The sequence below is a fragment of the Marmota flaviventris genome, chromosome 8 (assembly GCF_047511675.1).
Source record: "Marmota flaviventris isolate mMarFla1 chromosome 8, mMarFla1.hap1, whole genome shotgun sequence".
Classification (NCBI taxonomy): Eukaryota; Metazoa; Chordata; class Mammalia; order Rodentia; family Sciuridae; genus Marmota; species Marmota flaviventris.
The window spans coordinates 106583582-106609872 of record NC_092505.1 but is presented as its reverse complement, the minus strand read 5'-3'; the positions used below and the strand labels follow the sequence as shown (position 1 = coordinate 106609872).

The 26291-nt window shown below is 37.6% G+C and overlaps 1 protein-coding gene across 3 annotated transcripts in view; it reads right to left on the bottom strand.

Annotated features, from left to right (window-relative positions):
- The window catches only part of Rnf13 (ring finger protein 13), a 122037-nt gene that overhangs the window by 27330 nt on the left and 68416 nt on the right, over positions 1 to 26291 (bottom strand). For 2 of the 3 annotated variants that reach the window (XM_071615519.1, XM_027933547.3), the window contains 3 exons: positions 16466 to 16553; positions 9474 to 9564; positions 865 to 970 (listed from right to left, as the gene is read on the bottom strand). In XM_071615519.1, coding sequence (XP_071471620.1) covers positions 865 to 970; positions 9474 to 9564; positions 16466 to 16553 — 285 coding nt within the window. Of the gene's footprint in view, positions 1 to 864; positions 971 to 9473; positions 9565 to 16455; positions 16554 to 26291 lie in introns of all 3 variants that reach the window. The other variant, XM_027933549.3, reaches the window with a different exon arrangement.

Sequence of the window (26291 nt, the reverse complement as noted above, 5' to 3'; positions counted from 1 at the left end):
TTTAGAAGGGTAGTATTGCTTTATATTTTTGCGAATTTCTTTGACCACGTGGGAAGAGAATACAGAGAGATTCTCATCTGCTGTCTTCCTGTGCTGTGTCACCCCCTCGGCCTCTCAGAAGTTCCACTGCACACCCAGGGGGATGAGGAGGACAGAGGCAGGGCATCCTGTGCAGCCCCCCGTGGGGGAGGATAGTGTGCAGACCTACTTTTGGAGAAGCAATGTGCCCCCGCTTTCCTCCAGCCTCAGGCTTCCTTTATATTTTAACACAACAGTTCTCAAATGAATGGAAGTGAAGAATCTGATCACGAACACCTGACACCCACTACCTAGCACGTCTTGCTACACTTTACGACATCTGTTCCTCTATCGCCCCATCGGTATGTCCTACCTTAGTCCTCTTAATTTTTTACAATACATTTCAAAGTAAGTTGCAGACAACAGTATACTTCCCCCAGTACTATAGCATATACATCATTACTTAAGCATTAAGTACGTTTTTTTTTTACAGTTCCGTCATTTTCTTTTGAAAATTTACATACAATGAAATGCACAAGCTAAGGATTCGAGTGGGTGGATCCAGACAAATGCCACCCATCTGTGCCACCCAAATCTCTATCAGGACACAGAACATGACCCTCCCCCCGAAAGTCCCTGACGCTCTCCTCAGCACACCCTCGCCCCATCCCCGCAGGCAGCCGCTGTTCTGATGTCTTCATTGGGTTCTCTCTGTGTTCCAGAACTGTGTACACAGGGGCTCATGTAGTAGGAGTTACTCTTTAGTGTAAGGCTTCTCTCATCCAACGCTATGTGCTTTAGATGTATTCGTACCACATTTTATAATTATTAAGTTAGTTCACCTACCATGAATATGACTATCAAGATGAGACAGATGCCCACTATGATGAGGAAGGGGATTAAATAGTATTCCAGAGGAAGGCTGAATTCTGGAACCAGGATAATGTGGCCCCTGGAAGAAAGCAAAGAACAATTACTGATTATGAGGAAGCACTGTCAAATTATGAGGTTAAACAAAATTAAGTAAGAATATTTTTTAAAAGACACATAGACATTATAATTTAATCCACTACACACATCTTCTATTTTCTTCTAGGACTGAACCCAGGGTGCTTTATCACTGGGCTACATCCCCCATCCTTATTATTTTTGAGACATAGTCTCACTGAGTTGCTGACGCTGGCCTCAAATTTGCTATCTCCTGCCTCAGCCTCCCAAGTTGGTGATAGGCGTGTGCCATGGCACCTGGCTACACATCTCATTTTCTTTCTTTCTTTTTTTTTCATTAATTTTTTTTTTAGTTGTAGATGGACACAATATCTTTATTTAGTTTTTATGTGGTGCTGAGGATCGAAGTCAGTGCCTCATACATTAGAGGCTCTACCACTGAGCTACAGTCCATCTCATTTTCTAATAAAGAATTCCCAATAATTTAAGAGATGTTTTTTATATCTACTTTCCATATTTTTCAAAATAATTTGCCTATATATTTAAAAGAAGGTTCTGGACTGGGTAAATAAAATCAGTCAATCAATGCTTCTATATCTGTCCTGGAGAGATGTTACTTACTCAATCTCATTGCCCACGCAAAAGTAATATTTTATATGTATCATCAGCATAAAAACCAATGGTAGTACCTTAGGAAGTAAGTCAACAAGAACCCCCACCTCAACCAAACTACTGCTTATCACTTCCTTCTGTAGAAAACAGAGACATTACTGCTTCCTCCAGACACATTTCCTTTGCACCTGTTGCCCTGGGTCCCACAGATACCGCCACTGTGCCTGTCATCTGTGAGAAAAGAAATTGACAAGAATCGCCATCTCCACTCTATTCTCCACTACTTAACTGAAAAAAAAAAAAAAAACCATAGAAATGTGTATGCCATGGAAGTGGAAGGTAAGGGCTGCTACGTACCTTACTCCCTTTGGTTATCAACCATGTTAATAGCTATTGTGACATTACTATTAGAAAAATGGGAGTTCATAACCCACTTGAATCAAATGTATGAAATATGATATAAAGAGCTATGTAATGTTTTGAACAACTAATAAAAAAAAAAGAAAAGAAAAACTGACAGGGACCCATGGAATAAAAATTGTGATGAGAATAGTCACACTATTTGTTACATGAGCAATTTTTACATGGCATCTAAACTTTGCATAAAAATCTCTTAGTCTAGGGAAGGGTCTGTGTGATGTACAGCAATGCGACTAGTAGCTACTGCATGGGTCCACTGGCACCAGGCTAGGATGGTACAAGCAATGCTAATGCACTACTCACTGCTGGGTGTTTTGTTTTGTTTTTTAAGGTAATAAAGCCAGGTACTTATAATACAAGGGTTCAGGGTAAAATAATTCACGGTATAAAGGTAGATAAAAGCAGGTGGATTCCTTCCCCCATGATGGAAGAGGTACTTAGGATTCTACTGTTCTTAAGAAACAAATCATGAAAGCAAACTACTTCCATTTATGCTATTATTTATTACACTTACATTCAAGGAGTTCCATTGAACTTCATCAAAAACAAACAAATACCAAGAATTTTCCTCCAAAATTTAAGCACCTTCCCCAAATTGCCAAGATTGCTTAAATACAAGTGGGGTTTTGTTTTCTTTTTTCCTTTATTTGTTTTTTTAACTTCAGTCACTTTCCACCAGAATGAGGATAACAAAGGATTTCACATGCATTTTTTTTCTTTCTTTCTTTCTTTTTTTTTTTTGGTGGTAGCTTTAATCAGTCAGTGTTAAAGAGGTACAGTGTAGCAGGCCTGAGCTTATCTATTTGATAGTATCTCTTCCAGCAGGACGCCAGCTCTGTAAATAATGTCCCTGTTCTTGGTACAAACTCTCTGAGACTGCCATGAGCCAATGGTACCACTTCTAAGTACAAAGGGCCTTTCTATGACATGCTAATCCTCTGTAGCCTCCTCACTTCACCCTGCCTACATGCTATAAATTAACATCGCTGGGATTTGGAAACTAGTCTGGCCAGCCTCAATTTAAGTGACTGTAGCTTCTTCATATTTTAGCAGTAGAACACTTACACCTCTTATATTCTGTTTTTTTTCTTCTTTATGTTTTTTACCTCCTAAGACACATGAAGTTTATACAAGATAAATAAACACTGTCCCATAAAACAAGCCCCAGGGTTGCTCAGAAATAAACGAGCTGCTAGGTACGAAATAAACTGAAAGAACAGTCCCAGTGAACGAGAAATCAAGCCACTTCAGTAGAGACTTCCTGTGTGCTTGTAACTATAAAAATGAAATCAAATGAAACCTGACATTCTACATACTTTATTAATGCTTGCCTGCTGTATTTCAAGTCATTTTAGTTTGCTGTGAAGGTACATCGTGACGATTTTAAATGGCCAATGATGATAAAGGGGGACTCCTTGAATCGAGAGCTGAGCACACGTGCAGGATACTGCTTTTTTTATCCCTTGAGGATGGCTAATGGTGGCGGTGAGGACACAGGGCAGAGGGCAACAACAGCACGTCCGTGCCCTGGCCCTGTTTGTTTCCTCCTGTACTCAGGTCGCCCACAGTGGAGCCTGCAGAGTCACCCTGTCCTGGTCCCAGACTAATCTGTGTTTGAAAAAGGAGGTATTAAAATAGCTTTAGTAAGTACCTTAGCACCCACCTCCACCCACTCCTGAGGATAGCATACCCCATGAGCTCTGCAGCTGATAGTCATTACTGAAGCGGAGTCCCAGGTGGCCCAGGAAATAAGGCCTTATTTTCCTCTCCATGTGTTCCCAGGTTCATTTCAAACCAGTGCTGCGGCCTAAGCTTCTTAACAGTATCTCCCCACCGGGCTGTTCACAGGAGGCCTTGCCTTGTCTGTTCTGACACCCAACCCCTGCCACCCAAAACACCAAGCTGCAGTGGATTTACAAGTACAACCCAGCTTAGGGCCTACAGACCAACATTCTAGGTGACAAGCCGTGCTCAGGTCGCACACCACCACTGCCTCAGCTGACTGCCATCTCGAACCTGCTGCCCCTTTCAAACAAAGCTGGCAGCTGCCTCACCCAACATCCTATGTTCCCTACAGTTTAATTTCACCCACATTTACTGAATACTGACGATGACACAGTCTCTATGCCCAGGGATAGGGATGGGACAGAAAAAAAAGCACAGCCTTGAGAAGACAGAAAGCTGAAGGCGGAGGGAAGTGCAAGTTCTTTCCTCCCACGCCACATTTTCAGAAGAGAAAGCGAGTCCATTAAGACTGCATGACCAATATGATTCTGCAACCTGTATACTCAGAAAAATGAGAAATTACATCCCATCTGATTCAAATGTATGATATGTCAAGGTAATTGTACTGTCATGTGTAACTAATTAAAACAAATTAAAAAAAAAAGACTGACTTTCTGAGAGCCACCAAGTGACCCCTCATATCCTACAACTATGAACAATGACACTCCTTCCCCACCTGCAACGCTGAAAACTGTATACCACCTAGTTATTTACCTTTGTAGGTACAAATTTACAAAATGCTTGTAGAATTAAAGTTTTAAAAGACCAAAGTACACAAAGGATATCAGTTTGCAAAAAGGTTCCCTATGAATAAATAAGTATTAATGTCATCAATGCATTTTCTTATCAGATTGGCAGTTAACTAAAAAGACCAATAACTATCTTTTGGGGAGGGCCATGTGACAGTTGTTACAGTGAAATTTTCAACAATTTATCCTTAGTAATGTGCAGGTACTTTTGCTAAAGAAGCAGCATGTACAACTACACATAATGTATGGTCAAAAATCCCCCAGCACTCTGTTTAGTGCACGTTATTTACTTGTAGAAGGAACACCTATGAAGAATTTACTACATACTAGATATTCTTCAAAGAATTTAAATGCTGTATATATAAATTCTATTATTGTTGTTCCCATGTTTAAAGAGGAGGGAAGCTAAGGCCCAGAGATGATAAATTTTTGTTGAAGGCAACAGGTTAAGAAGTGATGGAAGTCAGGATGATAAGCCAGGCTTATCTCGTGGCTTCACAGGGTAAGTGAATTAATATTGATCTGAATAAAGGACTATTGGGCTGCTGTGGTTTTTTTAGCATAGTATTTATTTTTCAGTTATAGGTGTCCACCTATAACAATATTGTTATTTTATTTTATGTGGGGCTAAGGATAAACCTAGTGCTTCAGGCATGCTAGGTGAGTGATTTACCTCTGGACCTCAAACCCAGTCCTGGACTGCTGTTTTTTAACAGTAGTTAAAAGACTGGAAAACTGCTAAAAAGAATAAAATGCAACACAACAGGAACTGATACATGCTTTCTTAATATGATAAAAAGAATCTTAAAGAATAAACAAGAATTCTCACAAAAGTGAGACACAAGAGAAAGATGGCCACTATCTCCACTATTATTTATGTGATGCTGAAGTTATTACCAAGGCAATTGGATAAGAGAGAACAATTAGAAGTATAAAAATTACAAAGCAAAAGATAAGACTATTTCTATTTGTAATGGGAAACTTCACAACAATAAGAGAATCCAGTCCAATTGCATATAATTATATCAACACATAAAAAGAGCTTTCATACGTACAAATAAAAAAACAAGTGTCAGATGTAAACAAAGAGAAGACCCTACTTATGATAGCAAAGAATACAATACCTAGCCATAAATTTCATAAGGAATGTGTTTCTCACATAGATTTTGGACTTAAAAAAAAAAACAAAACACCAAAAACAAACTCAAGATTACTAATTGAATAAATAGAAGGAAAGATATATCACATCCTTGAAAAAGGAAACTTAGCATCCTAAAAATGTCAATTTTCCCTAAATTAATTTATAAGTATAGTAATAATGATAAAAATATCAGTTTTTTCTAGACCTAGAAAAGTTGGTTACTAAATTTCTTTGGGAGAAATTAGAACCTCCACATTTGGCTGGTGGGGTTATAAAATGGTGCAGGCCCTTTGGAAAAGAGTTTAGCAATTGCCCAAAATATCAGACATAAAGTTACTATGTAAACAGCAATTCCACTCTAAATATACACCCAAGAGAAATGGAAACACACATACATGTAAAAACTTATATGTAAATGCTCACATTATTCATAATAGCCAAAATATTTTGGAAACAAGCTAAATGTCCATCAACTAATAAATATAATGTGGCATATCCATATAAGGGAATATCATTCAGAAACAAACAAACAAACAAAGAAATAAAATACCAATTCATACAATGAAATGATGAACCTTGAAAACATCATGCTAAGTGATTACATTTTTAAAAACCAACTCATAAATAAAATGAAAATGTCAAAACACAAAAAATTTTTTGAAGCATATCACAAATTTCTAACATACTTAAACAAAGAAAATGACCAACAACCTAACAGGGAAAAAAATGGGTTAAAGAGTTAATAGAAAATGCAAATAGCTAAGCATAAGAAAAATATGCTTGAATTTGTTCGTAATAAGAGAAATACACATTAACACTACAGCAAGATGCCATTACTCTCCTATCAGATTAGCAAAAATTCAAAAATCTGACAACAAAATTTGTTGGTGAGGCTGTGGGAAAGCAGGTACTATCACACATTAACTGACACAACCCTTGTGAAAGGAATTAAGACAATAGCCAGGAAAGAGTATATACATTTAACCTCTGAACTGCAACACCACTTACAGGAATCTATTCCAGAAGTATACCGACAAAAACACTAAAGGACTTCTCTACAAGATTACTCACTAAAGCACCAGTACAACAGCAAAAGATGTGAACAATTCAAATGTCCAACAGCAGGGGACTGGTTAAGTGAACCAACATAATCAAAGAATAGAGTTCTATGCAGCTGTAAGAAGGTGTGACGAGTATATGTCTACTCTGGTATGATCTCCTGGGTACACTGTTAAGCCAAAAGCAGGAAGAGGAGTTCAGTTCATCACTCAGAGCTTAAGATAAGGGAGAAAAGGTATATAATTTGCCTATGATTCTTTAATTTAGTGAATTAAATAATAAATGATCTTTTTGAAAAAAAATGTTACTATTATAAGGCAAGGATCAGATCAAGATGGACAAGAATAGAATACAACCTGGACTTATTTGAATATACTTTATTTTTATTGTTTTGACTTTATACTTAACAATAAAAAATCGTGATTAGCAAGAGGAGGAGCACTCTCCATACTCTGAAAGGAATGAATCAAACAGACTTGTATTTCCAATTGTAAACAACAACATAGAGAAGAGTATTCCACGTCTTTACAGCAAATAATTTAACTTTAATATCTACTATGATATACTCTAAGCAGGGGAAGAATTGCTTTTAAAAATGTTGGCAATAAACTGGGCACAAAGGCGCACGCCTATAATCCCAGCAGCCTGGGAGGAATTAGGCAGGAGGATCGAGAGTTCAAAGCCATCCTCAGCAAAAGCAAGGCCCTAGGCAACTCAGTGAGACCCTGTCTCTGAATAAAGTACAAAATAGGGCTGGGGATGTGGCTCAGTGGTCAAGTGCTCTTCAGTTCAATCCCTGGTACCCACACCCAAAAAAATGTTGGCAATAGTACTGATACTATTTTCCTGACTCTGTCTATATTGTGTAATTAAAACTAATAATAATTATTATGTTTGTGTCTTTAAACTTAGAAAAATAAAACAGATTTAAAATAAATGAAGTAAATTTTGAAGTCCTAAATTTAAATTAGAAGCAATAGTATCCCTTCAGGATTTATTGTATCTTTTAAAACACATATATTCAGCACTGCAAAAAAGTACATCAATACATATAATTACATCTATGTATTAAATATTAAATATATTAATATATTTTCCCCTAGCTTTGTTACGGGAAAACAAGAGAATGGATAAAAGGTTAGAAACACAGGTGGACAGACAGTTGGAAAGGGCACACAGATATGTACAAGTCTAAAAAGCATTAAAATATAATATTTGCTTACGTTCAATACCCTGTGTTTATCTAGATGTTTATTTAGATGTTTCCAATTTTCTAGTCAACTTGCAATGAACTGACAGGAAAAGATAAATCCACTGCAGTTACATTAACTTGTTCAATTACAGGTGTTGCCTCAAGTCCTATTTGGAATATTAAACTTTTAAAAATCCAAAAATTTTCCAATCCCTCAATATATTCCCTCCAAGAGATGGGATAAAAGGTCTTGTGGACTTGTCTCAACATAAAAAGAATATCAACTAAATAAAGTACAAATATTATGTATTGTATGGTTCCATTTTATGAGCACATTATCATTAATTACCATGAGTAATCAAACAAAGGAAAACTAAAAGCTTGTAATAGCTGTTGTTGAACAGCATCATGGGGAACTTTATTTCAAATATTTTCCACTTCTGAAGTTTTGCAGATTTTACCAGCATGTATGTATTACTTTTTAATGTAAAAGGTATGATTTTATAATCAGAAACAAAAAGACTCTTTAAGATACATGTGATGGCTAATCTGCATTTTCAACTTGATTGGATTAAGATATGCTGGAGATTAAGAGGCTTCTGGTGGTCTCAATGAGGGTGTTCCTAGGAATGAACTGAAGACCCTTCCTAAGTGTGGACATAATCATGCAATAGGTTGAGGCTTGGATGGAATACAAGTTGGAAGAATAAGGAAGCAGCAGCAGATGCAAGCTCTGTTCTTCTTGAGCACCACTGAGCCACATCCTCAGCCCTATTCTGATTGCTGCTGTCATTGCCTAAGAACATCAGACACCAGCTCCTTCACTCTTCCAAAGAAGACTCTCCCAGTGACTCTCCAGGAAGATTCCGGGCCTTCAGGCCTGCACTGGGGTGGCATCAAGGATACCTGGTGTTCTGAGGCTCCAGCTTCTTGGACTGAGTAGCTACTTGTTCCCCCAGCTCTGCAGCTCACAAATAGCCACCTTAGAACCATCCAGCTTCTGGTGATGTAAGCCAATCTATCCCCTTTTATAATCATATAACATACATACATACATACATACAAACATACACACACACACACACACACACATACATATACCTTGTTAGCAACATTGGTGCCAACATTACCAACTCTCTAGCATGAATATACTTTAATATATAATCATACACAGAAGAAACAGTACAATTCAGTCTTAAAATCATGACTTAAAGAGAGAAAATTCAGCCAACAGAGTTCATACTAAAACATAATCTTGATTACAATGAACATTATATAATTCCACCCTAAATAAGGAAGAATTTAGCCAGGTGCGGTGGCACAGTCTATAATCCCAGAGACTTGGGAGGTTGGGGAAGGAGGATTGCAAGTTCAAGGCCAGCCTGTCACAAAATAAATAAAGGGCTGGGGGTGTAGCTCAGTGGTAAAGTATCCCAGGTTAAATCACCAGCACCAGGAAAAATACACAGAGAAAGAGAGAGAAGAAAAAGGAGGAGGAGAAGAATTTTAAGTTTTATGATTATAATTATTTTTGATATTCACTACTTACCCTTTTTCATATGTGAATTCATCTTTCAGGGAACTGGCTGATGATTCACCAATAAATACAGATGGAATGTCAATTTTCTTTAACACATCAACTGTATATAAGAACAATAAAATGATTGGTAAAAACCCATTCTTAGTACACAATCAACTTAACTTTCCTCATAATAGCAGCAAATGAAACTGGAAATAATTATAACCAACTTAACTGTCTATGTTTGATTTTCCACTCTGTAAATTTCCCCTCATTATCCAAGTGGTTTAGAAATATGGTACATTTACAATTAAAAAACAAGTATTTTGCTTCCTCACTTAATTCTATTAATAGCCCCAGAAGACTGACACATAATTTTTTTGGGGGGAGGGGCATATCTGGGATTGAACTCAGGGGCTCTCCACCACTGAGCCACATCCTCAGCCCTATTCTGTATTTTATTTAGAGACAGGGTCTCACTGAGTTGCTTAGCGCCTCACTTTGAATTCATGATCCTCCTGTCTCAGCCTCCCAAGCTGCTGGGAGACACAATGTTTTATCTTTAATATTTCTATTTGATTTATTCCACTTTAGATATAACTCGAACTGATAGAGAAGAAACATGAGGAAGAAATAATTTAATTCCTAAGTAAAGAAGAGAAAAGTCTTCTTTTACATACCCATTTCCAGGAGAGGTACAAGGTGAGAGTAGGAATGCTCCACCACAGCCCCCAGCACCATACACCCTGGCAGTTCAGAGCCAAAGGCTGGCAGGCTGGACACAGAGTGAGGGATGCAAGGGCTGGGTGAGCCTCTACTTCCTCCTAAGCCGGGAGTTCACAGTAAATCTCTGTTTAGACTGGAATCTCAAGACATTTGATTCTTACAACTATGTTCAAAACCAAAACCAAATGCCACCAAAAAAAAAGAATTTTGTCCAAAATTACCCATTACTCAGGAACAGAAAGAAAAACAATCTTACTGTTACCAACAGAAGAGACTGACTATTATTAGCTGTGAGTTAATTTAATGGACTTGGCCTTAGAGAAAGGCCATTTGTTTTCTTTTGCTATTCATTTTCAAAATAACTTTCTTCTAATTTTAAAAAACAATGCATATTCATTATCCACTTAAAAAGTGTGGGAGAAAACAAGAAAAACACAACTACAACACTTCCCTCTTTGGTGCATATTTTACCAGAAGTAACCAACAGTTCTGAGTTATGACAATAACATTTAATTATTTAACCACAACTAAGGTACAGAACGATCATCAGCTCCCCAAATTCCCTCAGCCCTTTTTATAGTCAATTCTTTCCCCTGACTTCAGCAACCACTGACCTGTTTGTGTGTGTGTGTATGTGTGTGTGTGTGTGTGTGCTCGTTATAAATTTTTAAAATCCTGGTATCCATCAGAGTACTTTTTTCACTTCCCTATTATTTTACTCACACATACATGTTCACTCCCACACACTCTTACCCTCCCCCACACACATACACACATACACATACACACACACACACAAGCACATCAAGCATGTAATTCCAAGGAAGGCAGGAATCCAAATGGCTATCAAGGAATACTTAATCACTATTTTTATATCAACAGAACGAATAAATTGCTTTATTAATGGTATAAAAAATAGAAAAAAGTAAGAGCTTTCTTCCCACTCAGTGATACTCGTCAGATAACCTGTCATATGTGAACATGCACCTACCTCATGGTTTTAAATAGCAGCAGAGGTACTATCCCAGGACCATCTATATTTTAGGAAAATATTTTCTATCTTGCTAGGAAATTTTTCTCTATCATATATCATTTATAAAGGTATATAATTCCAAGTTTTAATTGTCAAGTAAAATAAATTTTACTCTACCATGTATCAGTTCAAAATTTATTTTATTTGACAATTAAAACTTGGAATTATGTACCTTTATAAATGTTTTGTTCTTTCATGAAGATACTCTGACAAACTCAAATAGAAACTTTGGGTTTGTAAGTATCAACCTATAATGACTGAAAATAACACAACTTCTGAATTATGGTATCTAAAGAGATGTAGAGACTGTCATGTTAGGAGAAGACAAAGATGAAGAAAGAGAAAAGCGCCTTGGAGACCATAGCATTATTTATTCATTGATTTATTGAACACAGAAAATGTTCTAGTTCATCCAAAAAAAAATTTAAAAATCACTGAATATTTTTCATACATAAAACAACTCTGTGAAACACATACTGCCAAAAGTGCTATCATATCATAGATCAACTGTAACCTGAACGGCCAGCTCCAACCCCTCCAGACTCCTGTATCTAGCTGTCTGTCTGGTGTCTCCACCTGATCAACTAACAGGTGTCTCAGACAGAGCCCTGAGTGTCCCTTTTCCCTCAGTCACCTCTGTAAATGGCATGGCCTGTGTTTCTTAGGCTATCCTTGACCCTTCCCTGTCCTTGGCTCCAGACATCAAATTCTGTCAACTTCAAAACAGACCCAGAATTCTCCTGCTTCTCACAGTCTGACTGCCAGACACCTGCACTCTTCACCCGGCTGCTGCACGGGCTACCTCAAGGCTCTGCCTCTTGTGCTCCTGCCACCTGTCACTTCCAGTCTACTCTCCACAGCACAGCCAAAGCAATCCTTCTAAGTATGTTTAAACTCTGTTTAAAACCTACTGAGGGGCTGAGGATGTGGCTCAAGCGGTAGCGCACTCGCCTGGCATACATGGGGCGCTGGGTTCGATCCTCAGCACAACATTAAAATAAAATAAAGATGTTATGTCCACCGAAAACTAAAAAAATGAATATTAAAAAATTCTCTCTTTCTCTCTCTCTTAAAAAAAAAACAACAAAAAAACAAACAAACAATAAAACAACCTACTGAGCATTGAGCATGACTACAAGTTTCAGCATGACACAGCCTCTGGTTCCCATGTCACTGAAGGCCTCCGTCCCCCTTTCCCACTCTGCCACTGGAACGCCTTGGGAAGCTCCAAGCATGTCTTGTTTCAGAGCCTTGCACAGGGGGCTCCCTCTTCCTAGAACACTCCTTAGAGATCTATAGGATGCAACCTCCCATTTTAGACTTATGCTCAAATCTCAGTGTCTTGTAAGAAGCCTCTGACACCCTATCTAAAATACCCACCCTTCCTTCTCCCTGCCACTCACATCCCCTTACCTGAGAGATTTTTCTTCACAGAACTTATTACTTCTTGACATAATAGCACTTCTATTTCATCACAATTTCATTTCTTCTATCCCACTCTAGAATGCAATGATAATGATAACTAAACAAGCACTAAATGATGACTAAACCAGGTAACCGCACAGCAGATCAACAAGGTAACTATCATCACCATCCCCACTTCACAAATGAGAAAACCGAGACACAGAGATGTGGGATAATGTGTACACAAATACTAGGTCACAGAGCCATAGGTGGCTAAGCTGGATTCAACCCTGGCAGGCAGTTTCCCAAAGTACTCGTAACATCTGCACTCTGCTGCCTCAATGAAAGGTACAAAGCAGGGCCTTGTACCTTTTGCTGCAGTTATAGTACGTAAAACAGTGCTTGATGCAAAGCAAACTATCAAAAAATATTTGCGGAAGGAAGAAAGCAAGATAAAAAGGAGAAAGAGCAAACCTAGAGCTACTGATAACCTGCCCTGGTTGCACAGCTGGGAACCCACACAGCCTGCACTTGGACAGCTCCTCCTGGCTCCTCCCTCTCCACCACAGCCTGGGTTCTCTGCACACCTTCTCTCACATGGTCTCCACAATCCAGGTCAGACAGAACTATGAGGATCTGCACTTTTACAGATGGCAGTAATGGGTTCAGGAAGGCTGAGTGACTTTCCCAAGGGCACAGGCTGTCCAGCTACTGACTCCCCTGGAACAAATCCACGTCCTGGTCCTGAAGTTGGTGTTCTTCCCATACATGCTGCCTCTTGAAGATAAAGAATGCTACCAGCTCATTGACTCAACCCATTTACATGTGGATGATATAAAAGTGAGTGTATTTTTTGCATGATATGTGGCAAAATGAGCTTTTACTAAAAACTTCCTTTTGTTTCCAGACATTAGAATCTTAACTCAGAAAAACACCAATACTCCTTGTAGGTAGGGACTAAGTCCTGAAAAGGAGTACAGTCGGGTTCCTTCTAATACATCCATGCTTTCTTTCCTCTACCAAGAAACAGCAAAGTTGAAAATGGTAAAGATCTTCACAACACTTGTCTTTGGATATACGAAATGTTTAAACACCCCCCCCCCCCACACACACACACACATACAAACATAGAGAGAGTGAACAAAAAAAAATCACAAAAAAGCAACCCAGGCAACAAAGAACCAAAATCCAGAGCAATTTTTGAAATACATTAGTTTGAAATAAATTAATTGGAACATTTCCATGGCAACAGCAGGATGATATAGTTACCTGCTGCTTTTAATATTTAGCACATCCTCCTTAGGAAATGACGATTGTAACCAAAAGGTTTTATGGTATTACAAACACAAAACAGTTTCTAAAGGGAACTGACACTTGCAGCTTGCACAATTTTTATTGAATATACGCCGAAAGAGCAAACAGGCCACAAATAATCAGTTGTTCAACCTAGAAAATATTGAGCCCTTGAGAAGATCTAGAGGGCTAACAAAAGCTGGGCTCAGGCCTTTAGCAAATACACAAAGAGTAGGTAACATGCTTAGAGTTATACAGCTAATTTGAGCGAAGCTGGAATTTGAATCTGGCCAGAATATGTGTGTCACTTTTCCATAATGTACATAGATGGCAAAGTTACTGACCTATGATGTATCAACTGAGATGATATTTTTAAGGGAGGCGTCTAAAGGAGTGTGTCAAGTCTGCAGTACATTCTGTACAGTGAAGGAAACTCAACAGAGTGAAGATACAACCTACAGAATGGGAGAAAATATTTGCAAACTATACAACTGACAAATAGTTGATATCCCAAATATATAAAGAATATCAAAAATTTAACAACAAAATACATCCTAATTGTGAAAAATGGGCAATAGATCTAAATGCACATTTTTCAAAAGAAGACATAAAAATGGCCAACTCACACACGAAAAAGGCTCAACATGACTAATTACTGGGGAAAGGCAAATCAAAGTCACCCTAGTAAAAGATATCAACTCACCCTAGAAAGAGAGGCAAACACCAAACAAACTAAAGACAGCCAGTGCTGGCGAAGATGTGGAGAACAGGCACCTTGCACACTGCTGGAGGGAATGTACATTAGCACTGTCACTGTGGAAAACAGCATGGAGCTTCCTCGAAAAGTTAAGACAGGACTACCATCTGACCCAGCAGTCCCACTACTGGGCATCGGCCCAAAGGAAAAGAAATCGGCACCTTGAAGAGACATCTGCACGCCACGTTCACTGCAGCTCTATTTGCAATAGGTACAACCTAAGCATCCATCAACTGAGGAATGGACAACATGGCACAAATGAAACCCTAACGTTTGTGGCAACACGGATGGAAGTGGAGTCACTGTGCTAAGTGATGTAACCCAGGCACAGACGGATGGTATCCCATGATCCCACTCACACATGCAATCCACAAAGTTCATCTCAGAACAGCTGGGCTATCAGAGAATGGGACAGTGTATGGGGAAAATGTGATCAAAGTACTGAGTTACTCAGGAGCAAGAAGCTCTGTGGTGCTCTTGTACAGAAAAGTGGCTGATTTTGAAACTTTTCACTACAAAGAATGAATAAATGTTTGAGAAGACAAATGTTTAACCCATTAAACATATGCAACATACCTGTATTGGACATTACAAGGTATTCAATTGATATATACAAATTTTATGGTTTTGTGTATCAGTTAAAATAAATTTTACTTAGTAGAATCTGCAGTAGCAACAGTAGTCATTTGATAAGTAAACTCCCTTCATCTAGTAAGTCCTGTAACACAGTGGTTATTGATCTGTTCCTAAATGCTAGAAAAGCTTAGGATTCTTCATTTATTCTACAATCATAAAGATTAATTACCTAGAAGATTAAAATGATAATTTAAAATATAAAGAAATCAACTAAGGAGCTCATTAAATTTTAGATATTATAATTTTACCTCACCATGTTAGGGGTAAGAAGGACAATGACCAATGACACAACCAAAAAAGCACTATATAAGAGATAAAAAGATGTGTGGGTCAAAAGAATATAAAATATGTACTTCTGAGAACACAGTTATTTAGAATCCTAAGTATGTTCTGATGCACCACTAGGTCATGGCTTTGTGGCCACACTTTGCTCCAAGTTCTACTTTATACAGACAAATTGATGGAATTTAGTAGCAAGAGATATGAGAGCTATGTACTGAAAAAGGGGAAACAAAGATCTTCTAATCATGAATGTTGGCAGTGACATCTTAGTAGCAATTAGGTTTTGATAAAACCTACAGTGTTCTGTTTTACAGAAACTACACTAAGTGAAGCCTGCAGCTTAAAAATCACCATCTGAATAAAGCCATTGTAACTAAAGTTGGCTCATTTTCCCTATAAGCCAAGGTCCACCAAGACTAAGAAAAGATATTCCCATTTCAAATGAAAAACATAAACATACAATGTAAAGTCAAGAATGACAACTAATAAGAAAGTACATTTATGGGGCTCTGAACTTCCACCAAATTAGGAGATACTTATAGTATCTGTGTATTCTAAAATTTAATGTTGTGAATCTACAAATAAATCACAAAAAATTTCCTATAGCATTCTTAACTGAGCATTTTAATCTCTATTTAAGGCTTCAGTTTTCCACAAAACACCAATAGATTAAAAACTCAGGCTTAAAAAAAATTTAACACACTCAGACAAGAACAAGTAAATTCCACTTCTATTGTGAATAAGATTATCTGAAGAGGGCTAGAACTGGGAATTATGATAGAGAAGAAACTTTGATGTTTAAACAAAAAATTAGAGAAGGAAAATCCAGTTACTTTTTAGCTTTGAATGCTCTGTCAAACAGGAGAGAAGAAAAGTGATACCTGTACTTACTGTCGTTGGATCCCATGCTAATGAGGTCATCAGAATCAACATTGTGGACTATCGCTGCTTTGTATCCTGCTCTTTGTGCATTTAACACCTGCAAGTCAGAAAACACTGGTGTGATGAGGTGGAATGTCCCTCAACTTCAATAAATATTAATAAATCTCTATTATATATCTAGAATTAAATTATATACACGTGTAGGAATAAATCTCAGGTGTTCTTGAAGATAACAGATGCTACAATTGATATCCAAGGACTTCTTAAGGTATATTCCTGATGGTTGTAAGTGAAATCAGAAGCAAATAAAGGATAGGGATACAAGCTCAATTGCTAAATGGATCTGAAGCAGTAAACATGTAGTTCTGAAACAGAGACTGATGCTAGGGCTTAGGTATCATCAGACTGTGGGCTTTCAAATCCTGTCTCCTCCACTTATTAGTAGAATAAAGTCAGGGAAATTATGTTTGATTTTTTTTTTTAATCTTCAGTTTACTAATCTTTAAGATTGGAATGGGGCTGGGGATGTGGCTCAAGTGGTACCACGCTTGTCTGGCATGCGTGGGTCACTGGATTCGATCCTCAGTACCACATAAAAATAAAATAAAGATGTGGTGTCCACCAAAAACTAAAAATAAATATTAAAAAATTTTCTCTCTCTTTAGAAAAAAAGAAGAAGAAAAAAATTGGAATGGCAATGTCTTTTTCATTCATAAAATAATACTTTAAAAATGCTTAATTACTACGACGCCTAACACACAGAAATGAGTCAAATCAATTTCTTACCATTAGCTTAATCATCAACAATATTACTTCAAATTCCTTTTGAAAGCTTTGAAAAATTAACATTACCTCCAGTCTTAAGTTACTTACTGCTTCTATATAGCTATTAAATCTTTCTTAAAGCTATCTTCCAAAATAGTAACCTTTGCCCCTTAAGAATATCACTGAAGAATCTTCTTCTTCTTCTTCTTCTTTGGATAAAGTATCCAAACATACTGTTACATTTCACTTGTAAAACAATAATCTGTTACAAATAAAAATGAATCCACAGCTAAACTACTTATTGTATGACCCTTAGGCTAGTGGTAAAAAATAAGGATCAGATCATTATGTCCATATTGGTTAAATAAACACACATAAACACAAATGTATATATCTTAAGTACTTGAAATGCTTTTGGAGATTTTTTGAATACATGTTTTAAAACATAGTTGTATATAAAACTAGAACAAAACCATAAACACTTATGTATAATATAATAACTTAATGTATAGTTATTAAACACTTAATAGGAACTCTTGAAATATATCACTTTAAATGGTTGTTACATAGTAATGTGTCTCTCAAAATGTTTTCTGTGTACTTGTGTTTTTAAGAAACAGGCAAATTAATTTTTAAAAAGAACTTCCATGTCTAATATTAGTTTCACTTTAGTTATCAACATTAAAATTATTCAAAATTCTATTACGATTGAATAAAAACAAAATCTAAATCAAGTTCCAAGGAGTCAAGTTCCCAAGAGTAATAGGATGTGTCATTATTCTGACAGACCCGGGTTCTGAAGCGTAGGCAAGAAATGAGGTCTTGTCCTCAGGCCCGCAGGCAAGCGGACTTCACAGAGGTAAAACTCTCTCCTGCAGTACCCTTGCCTTCTCTGGAACGACCCCACTAATGCAAGTTGGATTTTTGAAAGAGAGCAGTGTGGACAAATCAGAATAATTTTATCCTATTCCTGAAAATAACTGAATCTCTAGGAAATATTAATATCTCACGAAATTAATATTTCGCTCAGCTTTACAGCCTCCACAGCACCTAAGAAGTAGCCTACAGAGGAGGAACTCACTATATAAATACCAGTTGAATAAGTCAATGAATAAATTTTTTGTTCAAATTGACAGCTCACAATATAACATCACAAACCTAAGTGATAAAATTGGACATAAAGAGATCTTTAAAAACTAAAATAATTAGTTTGTTGATGCAGGACTTACTCCTGTTAGGAATAACAGCCAGAAATAAAGAAGACAATAAAACTGTCACAAGGAGTGTTGTATAGAGAATGTCAATAATCAAGAGCATAAGTTCACTATTTTCTGCAGATAAGTGCATGTTTTTTTAGGTGGATTTTATTATTCAATTCAAATTGATAAAATGTCACTCCCCATAGCCTCTTCAATACCACATTCTAAAAAGAGAAAATAAAATCTCTGTTACAGATATTCTAATTGTTAACCCCTATTTACCATATATATTAACTTTACCATAGCAGTGAAGACTTCACTTAGCTTTTACTTGTGCCTGGTTGGGGTTCCCATGAGCTTTTCTGATGTTTTAATGCCCGTTTTAACAATTTCCAAAAATCTAACCATGTAATTGAGGAGAAATGTTTCTTCCCACATTCAAAAGGGCCTTTTGCCACAGATACAATTTGAGAAATAATTAGAACAATATCAAAAGCTGAAGTTTTAAATCTTCTTTTAGAGCTAACACATATAATAACTGAAATCACACAATTTAACTTTCTTTCCTCTGCTGAAGTACATACATGAGAGCAAAGGTGTACCATGTAAAGACACAGTGTGTGGTCTCAGGAACAACAGTAAAGAGCAACCCTGCAGTGCAATTCTGGAGTGTCCGCTGAGTGTCCATACCAAGCAGGCAGAGCGTGTGCCAGGCAGAGCACAGGACCAGGCCAGCAGACGGTGCGCTCTAGTTTCTAAGGGTTTGCTCAGACTTCTGTCTCTGCTTGGAGCAGCCTTTGTCTTCTGGATGCCTATCAGGCCTTCAGGACCGGCACTTCTATGAAGCCGCTGTCCCATTCCATGTGCACATGCTGTGTCACCCACATTCATGGTCCCCCCACCCAGGAGTACTTATGCTGTTTTCAAGACCTCACACAGGGTCATGCATTGTATTTATGTACCATCCCCTATCCAAAACAGGTCTGCAGAAGGTCCTGCATCTCCTGTAGAGGTCAGAGTATGAAGTCTCTGGTGAGAAGAGACAAAGCATCATCAATTCTGTAGGATGCTTTCTCACTCCCAAATTATCAAGATCCACCAGGGCGCGAGAATGGATGCCTAACATGCTGCATGTGTGACCAAGTCTCACCACAAGGTTCTTAAAACTATGCCAAGCAACCAAGGAGGAATGTCCCCTCTCACTCCAAAATGTAACTGTTTACATAAATACAATATAAAATCATATCACTAACGGAAAGAATTTTGTAAGCTTTAAATGTGAACTCCAAAATAATAGAAACATGCTCCAAAAATTTAACAAGCATGATTTTCCCAAGGTTTTTGTTGTTGTTGTTATTGATTTTTTAAAATAAAGAAATAAAACTAAATCAAGGAACACATTAACATATGGACCAACAGGCTTATGAATACAAACAAGGAAAATATATTCATGTTTAGGAACTATAAACTCATGTGTCACTCAAATTAAATTACGTTTTCAACTAAGGAGCAGCTGGTATTTTTAAGAACACATGAAGCAGAAGTAAAACCTAAATCATTCAGTAATCATGTGCAAGGATTCGCATTCATAAAATGCAACCTCAAACACATGGTGTCAGATGGAAGCAAAGAGCTCAAAGATTCATGAATAAAAAGCATGCATGGTGAACAAAAACCTAAGTCCAGAAGAGCCATCAAAACTGCACTAGAAAGCTCTCTGAACTGTACTGCCAATCTGCCTTTTAAAAGAGACTGATCAGAGTTATTAGTTCAAACTGCAGTAAATTCACTGAATATTTTACATTTAATCAACAAATTAGATACAAATAAATTTTGAGGACCAGGTGGCCCCTAACCAAGAGCTTGACAGAAATAAGGGACTGTTGGCTTGTTATTACAAATAGCTAATATGTCAGAAGATAGCAGATTGCCAAAGGAAGAGTTGTCAATAAGACAGGTTCTAAAATAAAACCTGGAAATGTCATAAGAGTTCCTTTTATCTTTCGTTTGGACAAATTAATACTATTGACTCTAGTAGAAACATCTTATAAAAAAGAAAGAAATGACTGTGCTGTCACAATGATCATGAGCAGAGATCTTTTCAGGACACACAGGAATGAGGAGTTGGGGAAACCACTGACAGAACATATATACAGGCTCCAGAACAACTACCACAGGAGACCTGTATTTACTTACTATCTCCAGTATTCAACACAAGCCTACAAGGCAGTCTTTTCTGTATTTTAGAAACAAGGACAGACAGGTAAACAGAGCTACCCCGAGGTCACACAGAGCTCAGATCTGAAGTACAGGTGGTTTGTTTTGGATCTTGAATGTACTTCTAAGGTCCACGTTTTAAGGCTCTGATTTAGCTTGGCTGTATTAGTCATCTTTTCGTCACTGTGACCACAATATACAACAAGAACAACTCAGAAGAGTGCATAGTCAGACAACTCCACTGCAGAAACATCACAGCAGAAGGGCATGGCGGAGGAGAGCTGCTCAGCTCATGGTAGCTGAGAAGCAGAGGAAGAGAAAAGATAAGCCCTTCCAGAGCTTGCACCCAGAGAACTACTTCCTCCAAAAAGGACCCACCTCCTCACAGTGTATTTACCTGTTAATGAATTAATCCATCAAATGGATCAACCCACTGATGAGGTCAGAGTCCTCAGGATCCAATCACTGCCTAAAAGCCCCACCTCTGAACCATGCTGCATTGGGGACCATTCTTTCAACACACAAGCTTGGGAATGGGGGTGGGGGGGACATTCCAGGTCCAACCATATATTGGCACTACTAGAAGAAAGCCTAAGGGCTGGGGCCTAAGAAGAGTTCTCAGGTCATTGGGGTAGGAGGTGTGCCCTCACAGAGAACGGTGGGTCTCTTTGTCCTCCTCTGCTCCCAGCCCCTGTGAGGGGAGCAGCTTGCTCTACCATGTGCTCCCACTACCCTCCACCTCCCCATCACAGGACCAAAGGTGGTGGGTCCAAGACGCTATGGCCACTCCCTGAAATCAGTGTTACTGTTGCTAATGAAGTGACACAGAACAAAGGGACAGACTGGGAAGTTCCTTGAAGGCCACTCAGAAACTAGACTTGGGGCTTTCTCAAGGGAGACCCTTGAGCAAGGGGCTGAGGTGGCTAGAATGATGTTGCTGGACACTCTGGTGGTGCTCAGCCTGCGGGAAGAAGAGGCTGAACCTGTGGGAACAGGTGCGATAGGTGGGGTGACAGTGATGTGTGAAGAGTACCTATATAGCCAACTGCTGACCCGGGGCTCAAGGATGCCCATGGCCAAAGAGGAAAGCCAGAAAGAGCTTGTTTGGACAGGGAGGCACCAGAGACTAGCTGTAAACACACTCAATTTGAGTTTCCTGGGCAGAAAACTAAGAATGATCGGGATGTGAGAAAAAAATGTAGAGATATTCAGCAAAGTCATTCATTTATTCACTCAATAAATACTTAGAATGAATCTACTACCAGTTGATGAAAACAAAAAGTTATAAAACACAGTCCATTCACATTTTCACCTTTCTTATAGTCTTCAGTCCCACTACAAACTATGCACAAACTGAGCTGATCATCCTTCATCGTTACCCTGGGAAGAGGCACTACAAATACACAGATCTGTCCACACATCAGGGCTATCGATCTGCAAGAATAGTAAAAATGCAGAAGTTGACTCCTTGATAGAAAAGAGCCCAATTACTATATCACATGGCACTCTGGATGTCTGTGTAAAGTAAGACACATGGAGAACATTTATTATTTGAAATGCAACTCTGTACTTCCAAGTTCTAAAACTTTTAATTACAGAAGCTCTTCTCTTGCATGGAAAAAAAATTTCTAATGTTTGAACACTGAAAAAACAAGCTCAAAGGTATCATCTCAGACAGGCAGACTGATAGGTGACTGCCCTCAACACTGCTCATGCATCTCCCATGGATACCCAGTGTTTCAGAGAACAACTGGCTTCAGGTGGTGGCAGAAGGTGTTTGATAAAAGAACAGTTGTGGGGCTGGACTTATAGCTCAGTGGCAGAGCACTTGCCTAGCATGTGAGAGGCACTGGGTTCTATCCTCAGCACCATATAAAATAAATAAATAAAATAAAGGTATTGGATCCATCTACAATTTAAAAATAATTTTAAAAAATCTTTTAAAAAAGAAGAATTGTTGCTTTAAATGTGATCCTTTTTGTGTGTGTGTGTGGGGGGGGGGGGGGGCTGGGGATTGAACCCATGACCTTGTGCATGTGAGGCAAGCACTCTACTAACTGAGCTATATCCCCAGCCCAAATGTGATCTAATTTTAATAACACTAACTTAAGTTAGTGTTATTAAAAAAATCATTTATTTTAACTGGGAAGTGAGAAGAGAATATACTGAAATATGTCAGATTATGAGTAATTCATGAAATAAAAATATACATGGCATATGTATGTATAAATTTCAATCACAAGTCATTATTTTTTTTTAGTAAAAAAGTAATAAAGTGAAGTACAGAGAAGAAGTAAATATTGAGGAAATTCAACTCCCCTGGCTTAAGTATAAATATAAAAATACATCTGTCTTACAATGTATTCTAAGTGCTTAACCACTAGCAAAATAAAGATTATTTTAGTGTTGCTCCCAATCTACTTTCCTGGCCAAATATGAACTTGAATTCATATTTTAAATTGTTATTTAAAATTTTTTTTTTGTTAGCAGTGTCATCTACAAAAAAAAACCTATAGATAATGCTATTTGCTGGTAAGAGACCAAACACTTTCTCCTTAGCAATGGCACCAAGATGAGGTTCACTCTGGCCACCAATCTTCAACATGGTCCTTAAGCTCCAAACCCACCCAGTAAGATGTAAGGAGGACGAGGAGATGGGGAGAGCAAAGGGTGGGGAGGAAGGAAGGGAGAAAGGTGGGGAAGGGAGTGCCCAGTGTGGATGAAGAGACAAGGAAGAAGAAATATTTGCAAACTGACATACTTGTCCATTTAGATGACTCTACCAAAAGGTTACTAGAAGAAATAACTCAATTTGGAATTCTATACTAGAAGAAATAACTCAATTTGGAATTCTATATCCAGTAAAACTCTCCTTCAAGAATGAAGGTTAAAATGGGCCAAGGAGCTAAACAGATACTTCTCAGAAGAAGACCTACATTCAATCAACAAATACATGAAAAAAAAAATGTTCAACATCTCTAGCAATTAGAAAAATGTAAATCAAAACTAAGATTTCATCTCACTCCAGTCAGAATGGCAGTTATCAAGAATACAGACAACAATAAATGTTGGCAAGGATGTGGGGGGAACGGCACACTCATTCCTTGCTGATGCGAATGCAAGTTGGTACAACTACTCTGGAAAGCAGTATGGGGAGGGGGACATGGGGGCAGGAAAGATGGTGGAATGAGATAAGACATCATTACCTTAGGTACATGTATGACTATACATATGGTGCGACACTACATCGTGTATAACCATAGAAATGTAAAGCTGTGCAGCAATTGTGTGCAATGAATCAAAATGCATCCTTCTGTCATATATATGTAACTAAAATTAAAAAAAAAGAATAATGAAGGTAAAATTTGCCTGTAATCCCAATGACTCAGGAAGCCGAGGCAAGAAGATCTCAAGTTCCAAGCCAGCCTAGCAACTTAGCAAGACCCTGTCTCAACATAAAAAACAAAAAGGGATGGGGATGCGGCTCAGTGTAGAGCAAGCATCCTAGTTTCAGTCCCTGGTACCACAACCAACAAACACACAACGACAAAAAAAAAAAAAAATAGAAGGTAAAACTAAGACACTGACAGATAAACAAAACTGAGGCAATCTGTCAATAACCCTATAACAGCTGAAATAGATAGTGAGAAAACAATAACTTGAATCTACACAGAACAAAGCATTATTAAATGTGAAAATAGAATAAAGACATTTTGATTTGTAACTCTTCTTTTCCTGTTTTATTTATTTATTCATTCATCCAGCCTTTTTCATTATCATCCCAATCAAATGCCAGAGATTAGCAGAATGGACTTAAAAGACTGATCCATATCCATATCCATACACTAGCAAAGAACAATCCAAAGTAAAATTAGGGGAAAAGATCCCATAGCAGCAAAAGGAATATAAAACATCTAAGAATAAATCTAATGAAAGAAGTATACAGCTTGTATGTTGAAAATTGCATAACATTGTAATAAACTGAAAATAAAAAAGTGATACTGAAATTTGCATGAAAATTCTAGAGACCAATCTTGAGAAAGAACAAAGTTAGATGATTCTCATTTCCCAATTTCAAAACCTACTAAACAAAGCTAGAATAATTAAGACAGTGTGACAAAGTATAACAGCAGACATATAATATAGCTCAGTGGAATACAACTGAAATTAAGAAAAACATAATATTTCACATGCAAGATTCCTGCAAAAAAAAATGTTTAACTTACATCTAACATGACAAAACAATCAGATAAACCCAACTGGTCATTATACAATACAGCTGTCCTGGATTATCCCAAAATATCAATGTCACAAAAGACAAACAGAGAATGGGGAAACGCTTGCTTCTAGGCATGAGCACAGTCGCTGATGTAGATTTTCTTTTCCTTTATAAACAACTAGAAAACTAGACAAAATTTATGAAACAACTGCTTTCAAACACTGAGCCACCAGTACTGTGTTCCTGTGCTGATGGTGCTCTCTGAGGCCATGAAACAAGGTGATTTCCACAATGGCCCTGGCTTTCTGCCTGGATCAGAACATTGCAGTCTCATTGAGTTTTTTTTTCTCATTGAGCACAAAGACCCAAGTTCAAGGAAGTTCACATGGATTAAATTTGAATTTTCAGCCTAGAGTACCACTGAAGGATCTTATGCAGAGAAATTACTTTAAATATTTGCACGGGGTCCTGTTGGGTCTTTGGCTGAATACAAAGATGGGCATGAGACTATGAGCCTGGACAAATAATCCCACCAGGGAAAGAACAATTACTGGGGAGTTTAGGATGAATAATTCCTAGGGCTCTGTCATGAAAAGTTCAAGTTCTGACTAACCAGAGTAGACAGACCTCCCTGGACATCCAGAACATCAGAGGACACACGGAAGAATCACACCTATTAGTAGAGAACAGTAGCTAAAATAGTAGTCCCAGAATAAAGGCTACTCTGGATCAACTTAATAAATATTTAAAACAAGCCTCAGAAGGACCAACTTCATCTGGAATAAAATGCCAACCAAAATAAAACTAAATGATCTTTAAAGAAAGTCAACAAAACCCACACAAACAATGTAACACAATGTCCAGCAAACAATCAAAATTACTGGACATACAAAGAAGTAGGACAACATCGTGACCCATAAACAGGAGAAAAATTGTCAGTAGAAACAAATCCAAAAATGACTTGGAAATGGAATTAGCTGACAATGACTTTTAAATAGCTATTATAATTTATAACTTACAAACTAAAAAATTATATTCAAAGATCTGAAGGAAATATGGACAATGCTCAGAGAAATGGAAGATAGACCCAAATAATTTAAAAGACTCAAATGAAACTTCCAGAGAAAAAATATTACAATATGAAAATTTACTTGATGGATTTAACAGAAGATTAGCTGTTATAGAAGAAAAGCTCAGTTAATCTGAAGATAAAGCAACAGAAATTACTAAACTGAAACACAAAATAGAAGAGGGAAGAAAAAAGATCAAGAAAGTTGCAGATTAAAAGATGATAGCTAAACTCCTGATTGGATACTAAAATGATTAAAAAAAAAAAAAGAACTACATGAAATATTTTCAAGACGGAAAGTTTAGATTTGTGCTACTAAAATTACCAGATAACAATATTTGTCTGTAGTAAGTTTCCTCAGTGTAT